Source organism: Pinus tabuliformis, chromosome 9 (assembly GCF_031772625.1).
Source record: "Pinus tabuliformis cultivar Carrire ecotype Pingquan chromosome 9, CPIR1, whole genome shotgun sequence".
Classification (NCBI taxonomy): domain Eukaryota; kingdom Viridiplantae; phylum Streptophyta; class Pinopsida; order Pinales; family Pinaceae; genus Pinus; species Pinus tabuliformis.
In genome coordinates this window covers 91,235,109-91,254,671 of record NC_142307.1, presented here as the reverse complement: position 1 = coordinate 91,254,671, position 19,563 = coordinate 91,235,109, and the positions used below count along the sequence as shown (strand labels likewise).

Here is a 19,563-nt window from a genome sequence, read left to right as displayed (position 1 = left end):
CTTCTCTTCTAGGTCTAGCCAAGTTGGGTCACCTAGGGCATCATTTTCTCGACAAAATAGCCCAAGAAAAAGTTTGGTGTCCTAGCCTCTACTACGCTGGTGTGTCCTCAAGGCGTCCTCCAATTTTGAAGCCATTCCAACAATGGAGTTGTGAGATAACCCAAGCCTTAGCCCCAAGATCAAACTTTGCCCTGGTGTTCCCTAGGCTAGTGCGTCAGAGGATCAATTTGACAGCTTTAAGTGGAAATTCTTGCTTTGATCCTTTCCCCTTCCTTGTTTGGGTTAAGAACATCATTGGTTGCTAGATTCTCCCCCCTTAACCTGGGTTAGGTCCACTTGGTCACGTGTGGTCCCACACCTTGAAAAAGTCAAATCTTCAAGAACCATTTAGGAAGTCAAGTCCAATAAGGATTTTAGGATTGGGACACACCTTTACAAGGCATATTTCTCTAACCCAACCCCCAAATACTCACCTCCTTATCCTAGAACTCTTTGTACCTTGCTTAACAAGCAAGTAAGCTCTATTCTTTATCCCCTTCTAGGAAAATGATCATTAAGGTCACTTCACATCCATTGGTTGAGTCATCCTTCGCAAGTGACTTTCTATATACAAGGTATCATCCCATCGGTGAAAGTCCGTAAAGAGTAGGGAGTCTTAGCTCAGGGGACAGTGGGCGAAGCCTCCATCGTTGCCCTTTGTTCTAGCAATTGTGCCTTTAGGATTCCCTTTTATGCCCCTGCTAGTTTGAGCAGTAACAGTTTCGAGACCCCAAGTTAAATCTATTGTATCTTTCAAATGGTTGTATAAAATTAAACATGGTGCTGAGGGCAGTATTGAAAAATATAAAGCTAGATTTGTGGCCAGAAGTTTCTCTCAGAAAGAGGGAATAGACTATGACAAAAATTTACACCTGTTGCTCGTTATGCCACCATCCGAACTATTGTATCTCTAGACGCTAGAAAAGGATGGTCTCTTTACCAAATGGATGTGAATACTGCTTTTCTGCATGGCTTCCTTAAAGAAGAAGTATTGTGGAACAACCACAAGGCTTTGAAGTACATGATCCAAAAACTCATGTGTAAGCTGAAGAAAGCCCTCTATGGTTTGAAGCAAGCTTCGAGAGCTTGGTATGCTTGCATAGATAGCTTCTTGATAAAGCTTGGTTTTACTAGAAGCAATGTAGATCCATTCTTTACTTTAAGATAGGCTAAGATATGCCTTTGATTTTGGTATTGTATGTTCATGATTTATTTTTGACCGGTAGTTAATCTCCCTCTTATTCTTTAGTGTAAGAGGGAGTTAGCTTCTGAATTTGGAATGAAAGATCTTGGTTTGATGCACTTTTTTCCAGGCCTAGAGGTATGGCAAAAATCTGGTGAGACTTTCCTTTCTCAAGGAAAATATGTTGTCAAACTACTAGAAAGGTTTGGCAAGACTGATTGTAAGTCCATGAATAACATAATGGAAATGAATTTTAAGAAGCTTTGTGGTAAAGTTGTAGGACCTTATTTGGCTGATCCTTTTGAGTACCATCAACTGATTGGGGCACTGATGTTCTTAGCATACACAAAGCCAGATATATGCTTTGTAGTCAATACATGATTAAGCTTGTTCATGCACACTGAGTTGCTACAAAGCATGTGTTGAGGTACCTGCATGGGATCGTGAATCTTGGATTGAGATATACTGCCGAAGATGTAAGGCTACACAGATACTCTAATGATAGAAAGATCACATTAGGGTGCTGCTTCAACTTAGGATCTGCCATGATATCTTGGATGAGCAAAAAACAAAAGTCTGTTGCCTTTAGCACGATTAAAGCATAATACATGGCTGCTAACATGGCTAGTTGTCACACAATATGGCTAAGGAAGCTCTATGGAGAGTTGTTTGTGTGAAAATTCCACCATAGGAATCCCTACTCTAGCAACTAATGATATTTGTCCTACTTGTTAGATTTACATGAACAAGTTATTTGTAGTTCCCTACAGCAAATATTGAAATACATACATTGCAGCCTTCACTTAATTAATTTATATGTGGAAACAAGAGATTGAGCAAGAAAGAAAATACAACACAATAACATTGTTATTTTTGGACAAATGTCCTCGGAAAAACCCAATGCTGGAAATCTGGTGCAGTAGTTCTGAGGGTTTATTATTGTTAAGCAGTGGAAATTTTTGAATACATCTCTAAATACCTCTCAATTTATTCAGTCACAGAGAAAGAAATACTGGCAGAAAGATTTGTGAGATTACCTCACCCTATCACTAGAAATCCTCGCTGATCTAGCCCCAAAATGATTGCCCCCAACTTTTCTGGCTGCCTCTGCGCAATATTTGCGTCAGCCCAGCGTCAAGCTCTCTGGGGACAACGTCAATCCTTTAGCTAGTCGATTTGTTACCCAGGAGATTTGATTTCTGCCTCTCGGTCTTACACCCCAGCTCCCGGCTTCTGAAACTCGAATTCTCTCTGCAAATTTTGGACTCCCTCTACGTGGCTCTGTGCAAGCGCCTCTAGCTCAGCGCTGCCAGTGTTGGATTACTATCTGCCCTTCTCTGCTGATGATTCTCCAACTCAGAAATTCACTCACTCCGGATGCTATCCCTGCCCCTCAACTGCAAGAAATCTACTCAATCGAATTTCCTCCTGAGAAGTCACTTAAGAAATTCGATCTCTTGATCTCTCTCGGTGTGTTTTCCAAAGGACCCTCAAGCTCCTTCTTATATCTCTCTGTTGGACAACCAACGATCTAGATTAACTCCTAATCAAAGGCTTAGATTGTTGTGGCTTGATCTTCGTCTTCTTCTAGAAGTTACACCCACAATTAGACTAATACCCATTAATATTTTAATTTTCCTAAGTTAAGACTTAAGAACTCCATTAAAAATATTAATTATATAATAAAATCGTTTCTAGGTGGAATTTCCCAAAATGCTTTTTGGGTTCTTTGGAATACATGTGCCCAAGCCTCCCTGCAAAATTTGAGGCCTAGAGCACATCCGATGCTACCCCAAATCAACACTCCCTCTTAGCGAAGAATGTGCTCTAGCAATATACTATTGTTGCATACTACTCTGACTCTGAAGCATCATCCTCTACGCTGCTGATGTCTGACATCCTGCCCACCAACTACTACGCTGTTGCTGCAACTGTACTGCTGTTGACACTACCATTGTTAACACTACATCCATACTACAACTCCCTCTCAAGTGCTGCATCTGTGCTACTGCTAGCACTGCCACTACGAACTGCTATTGCATTGCAACATGTTGCTTATAGCAACGGAAAACATCCAAAATCACTGAACTAACTCTGTTGAGTATGATACCACGTGAATGCTGAAGCTTTGACTGCTACTAGTCTCTATGTTGACACTCTGAATCTACTGCGCTGCTACTAACCTCTGCTTTGTTGCCAACTCTGCTCTGCGTTGCTCAGACTCTGGCGCTCCTTGCTACTGCAACTGTCTCCTCGACACTCCTCGGCATCATACGACACTAGTCCATCCCGATACTCTTGATCTGGGTTGCCATAGCAAGGTATTGATCTGAGAGGTGGACTCCTCAAGGATCCTGCCCATCTATAGCTCTGTCGAACTACAACTCCAAATTAGCCCACCTCCCTCCTGGAGGTATCTCGACTGTCATGGCGAATTCCTCCTCTTCGATTTTCGCAGGTGCAACCTTTGGATCGTGTTTCTCATCCTTGTCCTTCTTGAAAGGACACTGAGTAGCGTAGTGACCCATTTCAACACACCTTAAACACTTGATCTTCGAGACATCTTTCTTACGTCTTCGTTGCTCCTTCTGTCCCTTCGATGCAAGGGCTGCATTATCCTCCTCCTCGGGTTTCAACCCACTGTTGTTGCTTCCATCAAGTTTGCCCTTGACTAAGTCTCTCCTCATCTGTTCTTGTTTTAGAGTTGCCCACATCTCATCCCACCTTGGCAATGCTGCTCTGCCCAAGATACTCTGGACAAAGACTTGCCACTCATCTGAGACAAAATTGAGGACCAGTTTGACCAACTATGAATCTTGAGGTGTATGCCTCGCAACAGACAACTCATCACGGGTTTTCTTCAGTTTCGTGAAGAATGGATCCACACACTCTCCCTTCGCATCTCTGAGCAGATCTCAACTTTTGCTCCAAGTACATCTTCCGCTGCTTGGAAGATCCCTGATATAACGTGGCCAAGGCATCCCACATCTCTTTAGTAGTCCCTCTGAAAGCAACGTGACACACCACGTGATCCTTGATTCCATCTAGGATCATCCTCTTGGCCTTCGCCATCTCAGCTGTGTACTTCTTCAACAGATCTGCATCTGCAGGTTCAACCACCACATTGTCGACGTACGTCTCGAGGGCATGCTCATCTAGAAGGAATGGCATTCTTGCCTTCTAGATGACGTAGTTGGATGTTTTGTCCAACCTGCCCTGATCCCTCAAGCCACTGGTTGCCATATTGCCAAAAATGTTGAAAATCCCCTCTTTGCTTCTCACTGTTGCTGCTCAGCCAATGAGAAAACAGACTTCTCGACGGGAAGTCTGTTGAGGAAGAGTTCCCTAAAGGTGCTTCTTTTCCTTCTTCTGACGTTTTTCAGTCCAACAATTAGCTTGTTGAAATTCTGCTCCCCACTAGCTCTCTCACGCAGAGGCTTTAGCGTTGCTCCCTCTGCCTCGACAAAAAATTCGAATTGGAAGTCGTTCTCTTCGTTGACTCACTCAGTGGAGAGAGATTGCCTCGAAAATATGCCCTCTCGGCTTGGAACTGCGTCAACCCTTTGTGGTTTTGAACCACTGCCTCCTGCAGTGTTTTCAACTTCCTCTTCTGCTCAGCGCTGGAAATACCGGCTTTGCTCTTCTTGCTTCACCCCCACCTCTGATACCATGTGAAAATTCCACAACAGGGATCCCTACAGCAACCACTGATGATATTTCTCCTACTTGTTAGATTTACAGGGCAGGGGATCGCCAGGTCAGTGGAGCAGGCTTATGTCATGAGGGGTTTTGATGGAGTTTTAAGGAGTTTTTATGGGGTCCGATGGCATTTGCTTGGCATATTCATCATCATGAGCAATTCCACACATCTTGTTTTTGGTTCCATGACTTTCTGATAATTCTCGTAAAACAGGGTTATTATTGGCATAACTTAATTAATTATGCTTGAGATGGCATTCCGGGGAGATTAATTGGTGGAACACCTCAGTGTAATAGCTCGTTAGAACTGGAACGAGAAGATCTACGAGATTGGGATGCTGAGAAGTGACTTCCAGTGGCTGAAGAGTATGGTGGGCAATTTACCATTTTCCTTAGTTAAAAATGACTTAATTAGTAATTTAATTAAGGAAAAATAATTAATTAGAGGAAATGGGCCAAAAGTGACTTAAGTAAAATAAAATAAAGTAAAAGGGGCCACTTAAGATAAAGTCAATGGAGGAGCTTCTAGAATAAAAATAAATAATAAAATAAGATGCTTCTAGAGGCTTGGAGATCTATCCATCAGATCTATAAAAAGAGGAGGAGAAGATCATTTGGGACATCTTGGATCTGATATTGTTTTTTGTATGAGAGGTTGAGAACCTAGTTCTCTACTCCAGTAGTAGCCCCAGGACAGAAACTCTCGGGTGATTCAGTGAGAGTGGGTGAGCACCCATCTGTTCCCTTGGTGAATCCATTCAGGATTCACAGGTTGCAGTTTATTGGTTTTCAGTTTGTTTGGGAGGCCGATTGCGACATTATTGTATATCTGTTTGAGGCCAATTTATCTCAACTATATGGGTGTATGTGCATGTAAACCCCAGTTTATCTAATATAATAAAGTTGAGGTTGTTCCTGTTCATTGTGTTATGGGATTGCAATACTTTTTCTATTTAATTTTACATGGCAATCTTCTGTTTATGAATGAAATTTTTATCTGGAATTTTTCTGAGTTAAAAATTTGAGCTTGTTCCAAATTTATCTCATTTGGGACATTACAGTGGTATCAGAGCATCGAGCTTGGCTCAGCCTGTGGGTGTTTAGTTTTCGATTGTAGATTAATTCAAGGGTTTTATTATTTCTTTTAGTTTGCCGGAATCATTTTGCAAAAGAAATTTCTTTCATGAAGTCGGGGCAAAGATTGGGAGGCCAAATATTTTGTTGGCCAAATTTTTAATGTTTCGTAAGGTGACCAATTCCTGTCCATGGTACTTATTAAATGGAGGCACCCATACCTGCATATGTGGTAATTTATATACAGGGGCCAGGCGATACATGCAACATATATTGGCGCAGTGTACCAAGGTATATCATTGACTTATTGCGTAGGTGTGGGCGTGTAATTCAGGAATGTTGTTGAGGAGTGCGATTGATGGCCAAGGATGAACTCCAAGCCAAGCGATTGAACATCGCGTGCCTGACCAAAATCTCGACGTACTAATCGAGCGAGGTTAAACTCGACTGTGTATTGAAACAAATGAAGGCCAAGTTAGCGCAAGTCACGGGAAATGCTATAATTCACCAAGTCGCCGTTTCAAATGAAAGATCATGATGGTGCCCCCTTTTCTTCACGTTGATCCGATTGATATTTTTGGACGGGACCACATTCTGAAAACAACATCGAGGGCAAGCACCTGTTGCAGCTATTTTGGTCAAAAATTGAATTGCTGGTGCATCGTTAGAAACTGGGTGGAGGAAGGCCACAGTTGGGGCACGTATAATTCACCTACCAAAGAGCCACCATTCTAGGTGATCGACGCAAGACCTCTGTTGTCACTGTGCATGGAAGATTGACGGAGTCAGCGACATAATAAATAGGCGACGTGGATTCTTGGTTGCAGGATCGGATCAATAAAATCTGGTCGTATTTCTTTGTTGGAGGCCGACTCTGACATTTTTAAAGTTTGTGGAAAAAATCATAGCTAATTACAAGTGGTGGCGTTAAGACCATAACTGGAGCGAACATGACAGGCATCGAAGCAGGGGCGTGATCCATTCACTGGGGGAATCGACCCACTACCGAGGTGCATGCATCATGATTGTTGTAAGCATCGGATCATCCAAATTGGAGCCGTCTGATTTCACCATGTTGGGCCAAGTCTCTATCTTTGAGCGTGAGACTGTTTTTGGGCAGAAGTTACATATCGGCCAGGTCTGCAGTTTCATGGTAATCTGGGCGTGTTTGTACCTGGGCGAGGGAATACACTATGCTAGATTCAAAGCAAGGTTCGAGACCACCTAAAGGAACCTATCATCATCAAATGAAAAAGCTACAATAGCGATATGTGTGCAGTATAGTGTGCTTTCCCATGACGTGTGTGGCATATGTTGTATACAAAATAACCAAAGAAGGGTCATGATCAGAAGTTGGCAAAGATGAATGACAACAACATTTTCAAAGACCGAGTTTGAAGGAATGAGGGGTCGAAATTTTGCGAGAGTGGAATGTTTTCAAGTCTGGCATTGACTCATAAAAAAACCAACATTCAAATCTTCCCAAATGAGCCAAAAATTTTAGTGTGTCAGCGATTAAAAGAGGGACGTGTGGCTCAACAACTGTGAGAATGCTGAAAATTGTTTATCAGTGACAAATATCCTAGTTAATCACTGGGTTACGTTTTGGGTATTGGAGGTGTCATTCTTTCCCCAAAATTTAGGACGAGATGCTGATTATTGTGGCTGAAGAGGACTGTCATTCAATGAATTGTTTGCTGAGCTACACACCATGAGGAGGCAGAGCTACTACGTCGGGAAGCCGAGTCAAAGAAGGGAGCATAAATCGGAAACTAAGAGGAAATTGGTTGTAGCAGAAGTAATATTCTACAAAGTTTGAATTGACAGGGCCACCAGTATATCCAAGTGCCGTATTTGGAGGATTCTCAAGCCAAAATCTTGTCTTTGGATCTGTCATTTCCAGAATTGCCAGAGGTTGATTTTGTAGCAGTCTTCAAGCTTTCTTGAATCGAAGGAAAGACCCAGTTTGTGCATTTTCAGGACAGACCATAGTGTTGGACATCTCTGAGCAAATTTTATCAGGTTCTCTCTGTAACAACCTTCATTTATATCATTGTGTTGTATATCTGAAGTAATGTTATGGCTACTTGTTTAATAACAAATGTATCATTTGTGCTATGAAACTGAATGTAAGGTCTAGGTATTGAGTTAGCTACTATTGGGTACTTCTATTGAGCTATCAGTCAATGCTGTGTGAGATGCACTTGACTTCATTGGACTAAAACATGGCTGAAGCCTTTGTAAACTCCCTTAATAAACCAACAACAACAAATAGCAAACCCTTCTAAAGAAAACTCCATTCCATTCTTCAGAGAGAACAGTAAAAGGATATGCAGAAGGGGCAGGATATAGGACACAAGATTTTTTGCACTTGGAACAGATTTGAAGCACATGGGGGTCACATGGAAAGTTCTTTTCAAACTTGATGAACTAGATTCCCTCCTTTCCAAAGTGAGTCAGTTAGAGCGGAAGAAGTTGATGTGGGCTTTGAAACTAGCCATGCTAGCCTTAATACAGCCTAAGTTCTTGGAGGAACCTTGTGAAGGGGTCAAACTTCCGGTTGCATCATGTCTGAGTAACATTATGAAGTTGACTGCACCCATACCTCCATTCAATGATAATGTTATGAGGAGAATTTTTGGGTTGATAACAGAGACTTTCGAGGACTTGGACAACAGTGCAGGCTCTACCTTTGGGAAGAAGTTGGAGTTCTTAGAAGTTATGGCAATGACTAGGACTTAAGAAGTCATGTTTGATATTGAGTGTGATGATCTTATCTTGTAGATGTTCCAATGCTTCTTCAGCGTGAGCAAACATCATTCTGACACAGTCATTGCACACCTGCTATCCATGTTGTCATCATGCATGAGAGGTCGTGATGCCATTTGTCAAGAGTTGCAGTCTCGATTGTTGTCTGTCTGGAGGAGAGAGTAGTTGGTCTCACCTGCTGCTTATGAGCTAGTCGAAAGGTTGGTTGAGCAGAACATGGGGCTGTTAAGGGGACAGTTGACCACGAAGGAGCTACTTAGGTTTGGGGGATCATGCATTAGGAATGAGCTGAGGAGGAAGGGACTTTGCTTCATCTGCAAGGGACCTTGGGGACCTAACCACTCATGCTTGAGTGACATCGAGGAGATGACAGAGGTAGAGCAGAGGGAGATTCCTTTTGACCATCTAGGTGAGGATTCTTCTTTGGACGAGCCCATGTGTTTGTACGAAGATGCTTTTGAGGGGCACGAGTCATCTAGAGTTGTTGACAACAAGTCAAATTTTTACGGTGTGCAGCCAGTGGACTCTATGCCATATGGGAGACATTCAAGATAGTGTGTCACCAGTGATGAGTCAGCATGAGCAGCATATGATGGAGCATGAGTTAGCTGAGGAGGAGGATGTGCACAATATGCATGATGAGCCTTTTGGGGAGAACCAATTGGAGGTTCATATTGAGCCTGTGATGGAGGAGGATGGGTAGCCACCCTTGGGGCCAACCATTGATGAGGAGCAGACAGAGGTGCAGACAACGGGCAGGGTGATTGTATTCGCCGACACTTGTCCTCAAGAGGTGTTGGAGATTGAAAAGGGTAGTTTTGTAGGAGGCCAATACACAACAGGAGCTATTGGAGATGGTAGTGCATCCATCTTTGGGCCGACCCACTGATGGGGTGCGGGTAGATGCATAGGTAGCTGGGAGTGCTGCGGGACTTTTAGGGAGAAACCTTCTTTGGGAGTACATAGACAGGGCTTGTAGCACAACTTGCCCTCTTTTGCCTATTATAGAGCGAGGGGCGAGTTTCCTTAGACAAATTTGGTTGATTGACCCGTTAGAGCATCATCAGTTGAGCATGGACCAACATCAACATAGTAGACTCGTTCCTTACACTGGAGTCCATGCATTTGATTGGAGAGAGATCATGAGCCGGTACCGTATTGATGGAGTATCATTTTTAGTTAGCAGCAGTGTACTGCAGGAGCCCATAGAGGTGAGGGATATTACATGCTTCAGTTGGCAGCGGGATGTAGGTCGACCACTCATCAGTATTTCAGCACAACATCAGTATGATGAGAATGACCTTTGTTTATGCGAAGAGTTGGATTGGAGAGAGGTGTTGAGTTGGTATGCAGTGGATGGAATAACATTCACGGTTGGAGTTATAGCACAACAGGAGCTTTGGAGCCTTGATACTTGTTCTTGGTGGCATCGGGATCCAGGAGGATTTGTTGATGATAAGTTCCGTCAGAGATTGGTCTGGGATCTGGGCATTGAGGGGTTGACACAAGAGCTAAGCATCACCCAATGGTTCATATGGGATCGGGGTATTGGGTCTCAGTTGCGTTGGGCCACCAGATTGGTCCATAGATTTGGATTGCTTGAGGGCAAGCAATCTTGGGGCAGGAGGACTGTAATGTCCCCATTTTATTTTTCTCCATAGTATAGCCAGCGTGGATTTCCAGGGCAGGGGATGGCTAGGTCAGTGGAGCAGGTTTATGTCATCAGGGGTTCCGATGGAGTTTTGAGGAGTTTTCATGGGGTCCGATGGCATTCGCTTGGCATATTCATCATCATGAGTAGTTTTGCACATCTTGTTTTTGGTTCCATGACGTTTTGATAATTCCTGTAAAATGGTGTTATTGTTGGCATAACTTAATTAATTATGCTCGAGGTGGCATTCCGGGGAGATTAATTGATGGAACACCTCAATGTAATAGCTTGTTAGAACTGGAACTAGAAGATCTACATGATTGCGATGCTGAGAAGTGACTTCTAGTGGCCAAAGAGAGTATGGTGAGCGACTTACCATTTTCCTTAGTTAAAAGTGACTTAATTAATCATTTAATCAAGGAAAAATAATTAATTAGAGGAAATGGGCCAAAAGTGACTTGAGTAAAATAAAATAAAATAAAAGGGGTCACTTAAGCTAAAGTCAATGGAGGAGCTTCTAGAATAATAATAAAATAATAAAATAAGATGCTTCTAGAGGCCTGGAGATCTATCCATCGGATATATAAAAAGAGGACGAGAAGATCATTTGGGACATCTTGGATATGATATTGTTTCTTGTATGAGAGGTTGAGAACCCAGTTCTCTACTCCAGCAGTAGATGAAAACCCTCGGGTGATTCAGTGAGAGCTGGCGAGCACCCATTTCTTCCCTTGGTGAATCCATTCAGGATTCACAGGTTGCAATTTATTGGTTTTCAGTTTGTTTGGGAAGCCGATTACAACATTACTGTATAGCTGTTTGAGGCCAGTTTATCTCAGCTATATGGGTGTATGTGCATATAAACCCCAATTTATCTAATCTAATAAAGTTGAGTTTGTACTTGTTCATTGTGTTATGGGATTGCATTACTTTTTTATGTTTAATTTTACATGGCAATGTTCTGTTTATGAATGAAGTTTTTATCTGGAATTTTTTTGAGTGAAAAATTTGAGCTTGTTCCAAATTTATCTCATTTGGGACATTACATCTTCTTGCTTCACCTCCACCTTTGATACCATGTAAAATTCCACAACAGGAATCCCTACTGCAACAACTGATGATATTTCTCCTACTTGTTAGATTTACATGAGCAAGTTATTTGCAGTTTCCTACGACAAATATTGAAATACATACACTGCAACCTTCACTTAATTAATTTATATGCGGAAACAAGAGACTGAGCAAGAAAGAAAATACAACACAATAACACCATTATTTTTGGACAAATGTCCCCGGAAAAACCCAATGCGGGAAAACCAGTGCAATAGTTCTGACGGTTCATTATTATTAAGTAGTAGCAAATTCTTAATAGATCTCTAAATACCTCTCAGGTTATTCTATTACAGAGAGAGAAATACTGGCAGAAAGATTTGTGAGATTACCTCACACTATCATTGGAAATCCTGGCTGATCCAGCCCTAGAATGATTGCCCCCAGATTTTTTGGCTGCCTCTGCGCAGTATCCGCATCAGCCCAACATCAAGCTCTCTGGCGACAACGTCAATCCTCTGTCTGGTTGATTTTCTGCCCAGGAGATTCGATTTCTGCCTCCTGGTCTCCCACCCCAACTCCCGACTTCTAAAACTTGAATTCCCTCTGCAAATTTCAGACTCCCTCTTGGCTTCTGCACTGCCTCTACATGGGTCTGCATCAGCCCATCTGACTTAGCGTTGCCATTTACTAGATTACTCTCTGCTCTCTCTGCTGATGAATCTCCGGCTGAGAAAACCAGTCTCTCTCTGGATGTTATCCTTGCCCCTCAACTGCAAGAAATATCGTCATCGAATTTCCTCCTGAGAACTTCTCACTTCAAAAATTCGATCTCTTGATCTCTCTCGATGTATTTTCCAAATGACCCTCAAGCCCCTTCTTATATCTTTATGTTGGACAGCCAACGACCTAGATTAACTCCTAATCAAAGGCTCAGATCGTTTTGGCTTGATCTCTGTCTTCTTCTAGAAGTTACACCCACAATTAGATTAATACCCATTAATATTTTAATTTTCCTAAGTTTAGACTTATGAACACCATTAAAAATGTCAATTATTATAATAAAATCGTTTCTGGGTGGAATTTCCCAAAATGATGTTTGTATTCTTTGGAATACATGTGCCCAAGCCTCCCTGCAAAATTTGAGGCCTAGAGCACATCCGATGCTACCCCATATCAACAGTTTGAGCAAGTATTGGATACTATAGTAATTTACTAAGACAATAAGAGTGGGATTCGACCTGTTGAAAATCTTGTGTTCCATGACAAGTCCAAACACATTGAGTTCAAATATAACTATATCTAAGGTATGGTGCAAAGAGGAGCAGTGAGACTTCAACATATAGCGATTGGTGACCAAATCACCGACATTCTTACCACACTGTTGCCGAAAGGAAAGTTCTTGCTTTTCAGAGAGCAATTTGGACTAACAAATGTGACCCTTCATAGTGAGGCTGGTCATGGATGATAAGCCTTGGATGTGCGAGATCCTTGTCATGTGTTGACAAGTCGACCTCCCCAAGCATGATGAGTCTTGGAAGAGCGAGATCCTTGTCATGTGTTGACAAGTGGATGCCCCCAAGTTGTGATGAGCCTTAGATGTGCGAGATCCTTGTCATGTGTTGACAAGTGGATCCCCCTAAGTGTGTGTAGGGTGATGGATGTATCTCCTCTATGATGATTCCAAAGCAGATATAGTAGAGATCCTTGTATTAGAAAGAAATTCCTCCCAAGCTGAGAGGGAGTGTTGAAAATTGGTAGCTATGGGATGAATTTCCTTGAATAAAATTTCATTTCTGACTTTTTTAAAGTGACTTTCTAAAAATAGAAAGTCTTGTCTATCTTTGCAACCATGACTTTCCAAAAATAGTAGATCACCTTACATCAATTTGTATATATATATATATATATGATGGAAAATCACTTAACTTGTCCATAATCAATCTCAATTGTTTAATTTTTAATGTATTCATCAATATTATTATTATTATTACTACTATTATCCTCTTTATGTTAATATTATATTATTATAAAAAGAAATTCAAGTCTCTTGGTCATGAGACTTAATAATGCCATATGTAACTCCCCTCAATTAATGCATATGTTACCCTCTCTCTGTTTAGTGCTCTTACGCACTTTTAGACTCTCGCACACTTTAATGACTCGTCATAAAAAGAGTCCTCTTACAGCGTTTTAATGCATAAGTTACACTCCTATTTTGGCATATGTAACTCCTCTTCAAGGCATGGGAGTTACTCCCTCATGAATTCGACCTCCTTGCTCTTCCTTTATGTTTGTGCCTTTCATCCTCACTTGATACACTTGTGCTTGTGAAAGGAGAATTTGAACTTGAGAAAGAGAGAGTTGGAGAGTTTAGAGAGAGAGAGAGAGAGAGAGAGAGAGGAGGTTGGAGAGCCAAAGTGATTCGGTGTTTGCTTCAGCCACTGCTATTGGAGATCTTATTTAGATTTGGGTGAACTTCTCCATTCTCTCATTGTATTTTGTATCTCTACTGAACAATTGGTTTCTAATAGAAGAAGAATCTGGTTGGGTTTTTCCCTTGTGGGTTTTTCTAGTCATTGACCTAACTTCTCTGTGTCTCATTGAGTTATTGGTTGTCTTCCATTATGCATACGGTTTATGTTCTATCTACAATTACTTAACTCATTTTGCAGAATAAAGAAGTTCTAGATTTTAGTGATTGTAGCAACATAGAACATCATAATATCAACATGAATCAACCTTCCCTTCAACTGAATCAACACTAAAGCACTAAATCAACCTTGTGTCACCAAGTTTTGCACTTACTCTTCAAGAGTTTCTCTCTCTCCCCCTCTCTCTTTCTCTCTCACAATTCTTCTCTAGACTCTCTAACTCTCTCTTTGTTGAGTTCGTACTCTCCTTTCACAATGCACGAGCAGTGAGAGGAGAAAGAATGAGGCACATATATATAGGATGAACAACGATTCTATGCCATAAAGGAGGAGTAACTTGCATGCCTTGAAGAGTCTAACTCATGCCCATTTAGAAAATGTAACTCATGCCATTAAGGAGGTACGCATGCTTTTGTAACTTATGCTTTTAAGAGAGAGTGTAACATATGCATTAAAGAGTGCGTAAGAGGAATTTTTTAAGACATGCTTTACTGAGTGTAAAAGAGTATAAGAGAATCTTTTATGACATGCTTTAGTGAGTGTAAGAGAGTGTAAGAGCATTAATGAGAGTGTAAGAGAAATATGCCATGCAAATGATGAGATTGTAAGAGAACATTATTGAAAGCCATGATTCAGTGACTTGAATTTCTTTTTAATAATAATAATATTGATGATTATGTCGAAATTGAACTATTATGATTGATGGATGATCGAAAGGGATTGCCCATTGACAATACTTGATTATCAATTGATGCAAGGTGATTTACTATTTTTGGAAAGTCATATTGAAACTTTCTATTTTTAGAAATTCATCCCTGAGCTGCCAAATTTTCAACAGTGACCAATTTTGTGATATGCAAAGCATTTCACTTTGCTCATGTCCTTCTCAGAATTAGATCTGTTACTTCCTTTAACCTTACCTTTGCCCTTTACAATAAGAGCAACATTCTCCTCATCATCTCCATCATGTTGGCCTACATTTTTGGAACCTCTCCTTGTCTCTTCTTGTATGAAATCATCCCACAATCTTTCCCAACTGGGAAGATTTTTCTGTGTAACAATCCCATCAACAAAGACATCCCATTTCTTAGGAAAACCACTAAAGGCTGATCTCACCAACTCTGATCTCTAAACAGTTTCCCCCACTGCTGCCAACTCATCACTAATATGTACGTTCTTGGTGATGTATGATGCAATTGTGCCAGCTTTAGACATCTTGGTACTTCTCAGTTTTTCCCGTGATACCATCTTCCTGTTTTCATTGGAACTTTGGTATAACTTAGTTAAAGCTCTCCACATATTAGAAGCATTTGCTTTACCTGTAACACGAGGAATGACATTGTCTTTAATGGAATCATGAAGAATTTTCGTAGCTTTAACATTCTTCTTCTTGTATTCTGCTAAAAGTGCTGGGTCCATACGAACAACGATAGACTTCTCAACAGTGTCCCACAACTCTTGTTTCTTCAACAACAAAACTATCCTCTCTTACCAAGAATGAAAATTAGCTGCCCCATCCAATCTATCCTCAAATCTCGATCTACTAGCCATGAGCTACCCAACTGAGCAACAACAAACTGACCAATAGTACTTTTTCCTCCACCTTCCGAAAAAACCCCTGTAATATCCTTGTTCCAAAACCTGTCCACTGAACCTGAGAGCCCTAGCTCTGATACCATGTTGAAATTTCTACTAACTAAACCCAAACCTTGATTTCAACCCAATAAATTACTTAGCACAAATTAATTCCAGTAAACTAGCTAGCATTCAAATATGAAATTTATGAGCAGAAATGCATTGAGCTAACAAATCTGAAAATGCAGAGAGGAAATCAATAGTAGACACACATTTGTCATACATATTTGACACAATAAGATATCTGGGCGAAGTCCTTGGAAAAACCATGAAGGGAGAACCAGTCAAGGGAGAGAAATTTTATAAATGAGCTCACAGGGAAAATTCTGAGTTTACAGCAGTAATAAAATCTGGCACTAAATGCACTGTACTTTCTAGTTTTTCTTACCCAACATTGATTTTCATGCTCATCATTGTGTATGGCCTATACAGCCCTGTACCTCGTTGTTCAAGCACCCTGAAAAACATGCCCAAAATTATTGTATGTTACTGTATTGTACTTTACGACCCTTAAAACTTCTGCACAACCTGTGGAAAACTCGTTGTATAGTCTTCCATTAATGTTGGAATGTGTAAACTTTCTTGCCTTGGGAAATGTGCCCTCCCTTTTGCTGCCCCTCTTCTCTTTCAACTCTCCAAAATCTCTCTCTCAAAATGTACCTCTTCACTCTCCAAAATCTCTTTTTATTTCTCATTGAATCAGTTGTAACTATCTCTAAGATCTTCAACGGTTGTAATTAGATCTTGCTCTCCCAAGATCCACTGTTGTGATCTAATCTCTTGTTGAGATGACTTAAATCACTGAAGTCAATCATCTTTATAAAAATCAGTTTCTAGTCATTACTATAAAAAATACTTAATAGTCATTAATGTAAAGAACACTTTATAAAGTCACCATCTAGATAGTGTCACTCGGACAGTTACACATGCTAGGCACTGCAAATGTGGAAGTACCTGTCCGAGCTACCCCAAAAATCTAACATAAATCTAAGAAATAGTTTTTTGATATTGAGGGGAATGTTTTAGTATTAGTACATGTGAACGATGCAATGTTCAAGGTTAAAGAGGTCAGGTGGTTAAACCACCATAATTAATTACCTAGGGATGCTATAAATATGTGATGCGAGACATGGTTTATGGTGAAAGAGATGTATATGCTGCAGCATCAACATTAATAAAGATATACATTTTTCTCTACACTTTGTGTGTTTCTTCACGTATTTGCCACTACAAAATCAACATATCAAAGTACAACTGCATAATAAGTTGATCTGATCACTTCTCAATCTAAGTCACATGACACGAGGATACGAGACATGGAGGACACGTAAATACCAGTATTCGACACTAGACACAACGACCCCGGAAACAAGACACGAGGGACATGTTATATATATATATATATACATATAATACTGAAATATAGTTCCTGATCCATATTAAGTTACTGAAATATAGTATTAGTTTATTAATTTACTACATCAATGATGTTCATTGCTCACAGTTCAATGTTCATTCTTGAATTTTCATGTTATTAACTTATTAAACAGATTGAGAACCAAATCGAGGATCTCAATAGGGGCATTCTGCGTATTGCACATATGACATCGGACACTGATATTTTCTTTCTCGGCAGTTCTAGCTCTCTTGTTGACTAGTATATGAATATGACTTACTCAAGTTGCACATCCTGGAAAATGTGGGCAATTGCAAGACAGACTCAACTAGGTAGAGCCCTATATATTTAAGTCAACTCTCTGTAGCCATTGAAATTTGCAATTAAAACAATACAATGGCTATATATGCATGCTTTCTTCATTGGTCAAACTTGGAGATATGCAGGGAGTCGAAAAATGTTTTGAAGAGTGGGAATTTGATGGCCTAAGTTATGATATCAGAGTGCCCAATGTACTAATTGATGCCTATATCACAAAAGGAATGATTGAAAAGGCAGGCCACAAAGTCTTTCTTGAACATGTTTTAGAAAAAGGAGGAAAACCAAATTTCAAAACATGGGAAATGTTTGTGGATGGATATTTAGAGAACAAGCAAATGAATCGAGCTATAGAGACCATGAAGAAAGCTATTTCAAAAGTTAAAAACTGTGAATGGCAGCCGACACCGAAAAAGGCTCTTGAATACATTGATACAAATTATATAGGCATGGGCATATGGAATACAAAAAAACGCTGACCTGGCCCCCACATGCTGAAAAACAAGAAATTTAAGCCCCAAACCACGAGCTCCAAACCATGAATGCTATTATACAGGACCCAGGTCGATGTGAAGTTGACAATTGGTAATTGCTAAAGGAACTTCCAACACAACACAACAATGACTCCAACGAGCAAAGAATGACCAAGTTCGAACACAACAACGACTCCAACGAGCTTCGACAACGAAAAATGACTGAAAAAACCAAAAACTGGACCATGTGCGGGCTTTATGAGTGAATTTTTGTGGGACACATGTCCTAAGGGGCAAAAAAGTTAGGGCACTTTTTTTCCATGTCAAAAACGCGTGTCACGATTGGAGGACACGATAAAAAACTTTTGGACACATTTTAGGTCGTATTTCGTGTTCGACACATGAAATATGGGACACGTGTCCTAAGGGGCAAAAACTTTAGGGCATGTTTTTGCCACATCGAAAACACGTGTCACGATTGGAGGACACGATAAAAAAACGTTTTGGACACGTTTTAGGTCGTATTTCGTGTTCGACATGTGATGTTTGGGGGGGATTTTTTAATCTTGAGAGGATGAAAGTGATTCCCTAGTGTCACAAAGAACATATGGGAGTAGGCATTCTATTGCATGCACATTCGTATTTCTATTTCATCTCGAGTGGAAGCATGTATATGAATTGTAATTTCAATTTATCTGCTTAACCTTGCCATTATCTCATATTATCTTGATTTGTATCCTATCTCAAAAGGTGTGGTGGTGTGATATAATCACCAGAATAACTCTGGCAGTACATCAACACCTGACTTTAAGTTATTGTACAACCTTCTGTATGATAGATTTTATTTATTTGTTTTAACTTTTTGGACTAAAAACTGTATTTTATCATGTTGTATTATCTTGCTTTTTATCTTGATGACTGCAGCATTGTGCTTTTGTTCAGGTGCGTTGAGTATGAGATCAAGGAAAGAGAACTTGAAGAGAGGGTAACTCAGCCTACTTTATTAATTTACTTTTGAGATTGATCTTGCTAACTGGATAATGAAAATGGGGTCTGATTATGTGAACTGCTTTTTCTTATAACAGGTTAGGGAACTGGAGAATGAACTACTAGAAATTCAGCGCGAGTATGCAAAACTATTGATTGAGTCCCAATCACTAAGCACTGTGAAAGAGGAAACATAGCCGATGGGAGTGGTAGTTTTCATCTCTCTTGAGTGGATATTTATTGATTTTTGTAAACTTGCAGTTAATCATATCATTAGCCTCACCATATTTTTTTCCCTCGTAAATGACTGGCTAATTGATGTTCCCTATATCAGAAGATTTCACTCATTGTTTATGTGGCTCTTAATTTGTATGATGTATCTCAGTAGTTCAACATCCATGTGTTAGCACATGTTACCAGGCTTCTTCGATATTAAGTCATCCATGATAGGCTAAGTTGGTTTGTCATAGAATCCTTGATTTAGTCAGTTTCCATAAAACATCACTCCTTACGGATGTAGTAAGATGGAAATTTGGTTTGGGATTTATCATTGTGTAATTTTCTCACTTAGAGTGCATCAATTTCATCCTGTACAATTCTGAAGACAGTCTTTAAATTTTTGATTTTGTAAATAA

At 40.3% G+C, this 19,563-nt stretch overlaps 1 protein-coding gene across 1 annotated transcript in view; it reads left to right on the top strand.

The window, feature by feature from the left end:
- LOC149147248 (protein MICRORCHIDIA 7-like) overlaps nt 1-19,165 on the top strand; it is a 230,843-nt gene extending 211,678 nt beyond the window's left edge. Inside the window, exons 18-19 of the mRNA XM_089441053.1 lie at nt 18,884-18,926; nt 19,027-19,165. Coding sequence (XP_089297179.1) covers nt 18,884-18,926; nt 19,027-19,125 — 142 coding nt within the window. The 3' untranslated portion in view covers nt 19,126-19,165. The remainder of the gene's footprint in view (nt 1-18,883; nt 18,927-19,026) is intronic.
- The last annotated feature ends 398 nt before the right edge of the window (nt 19,166-19,563 follow it).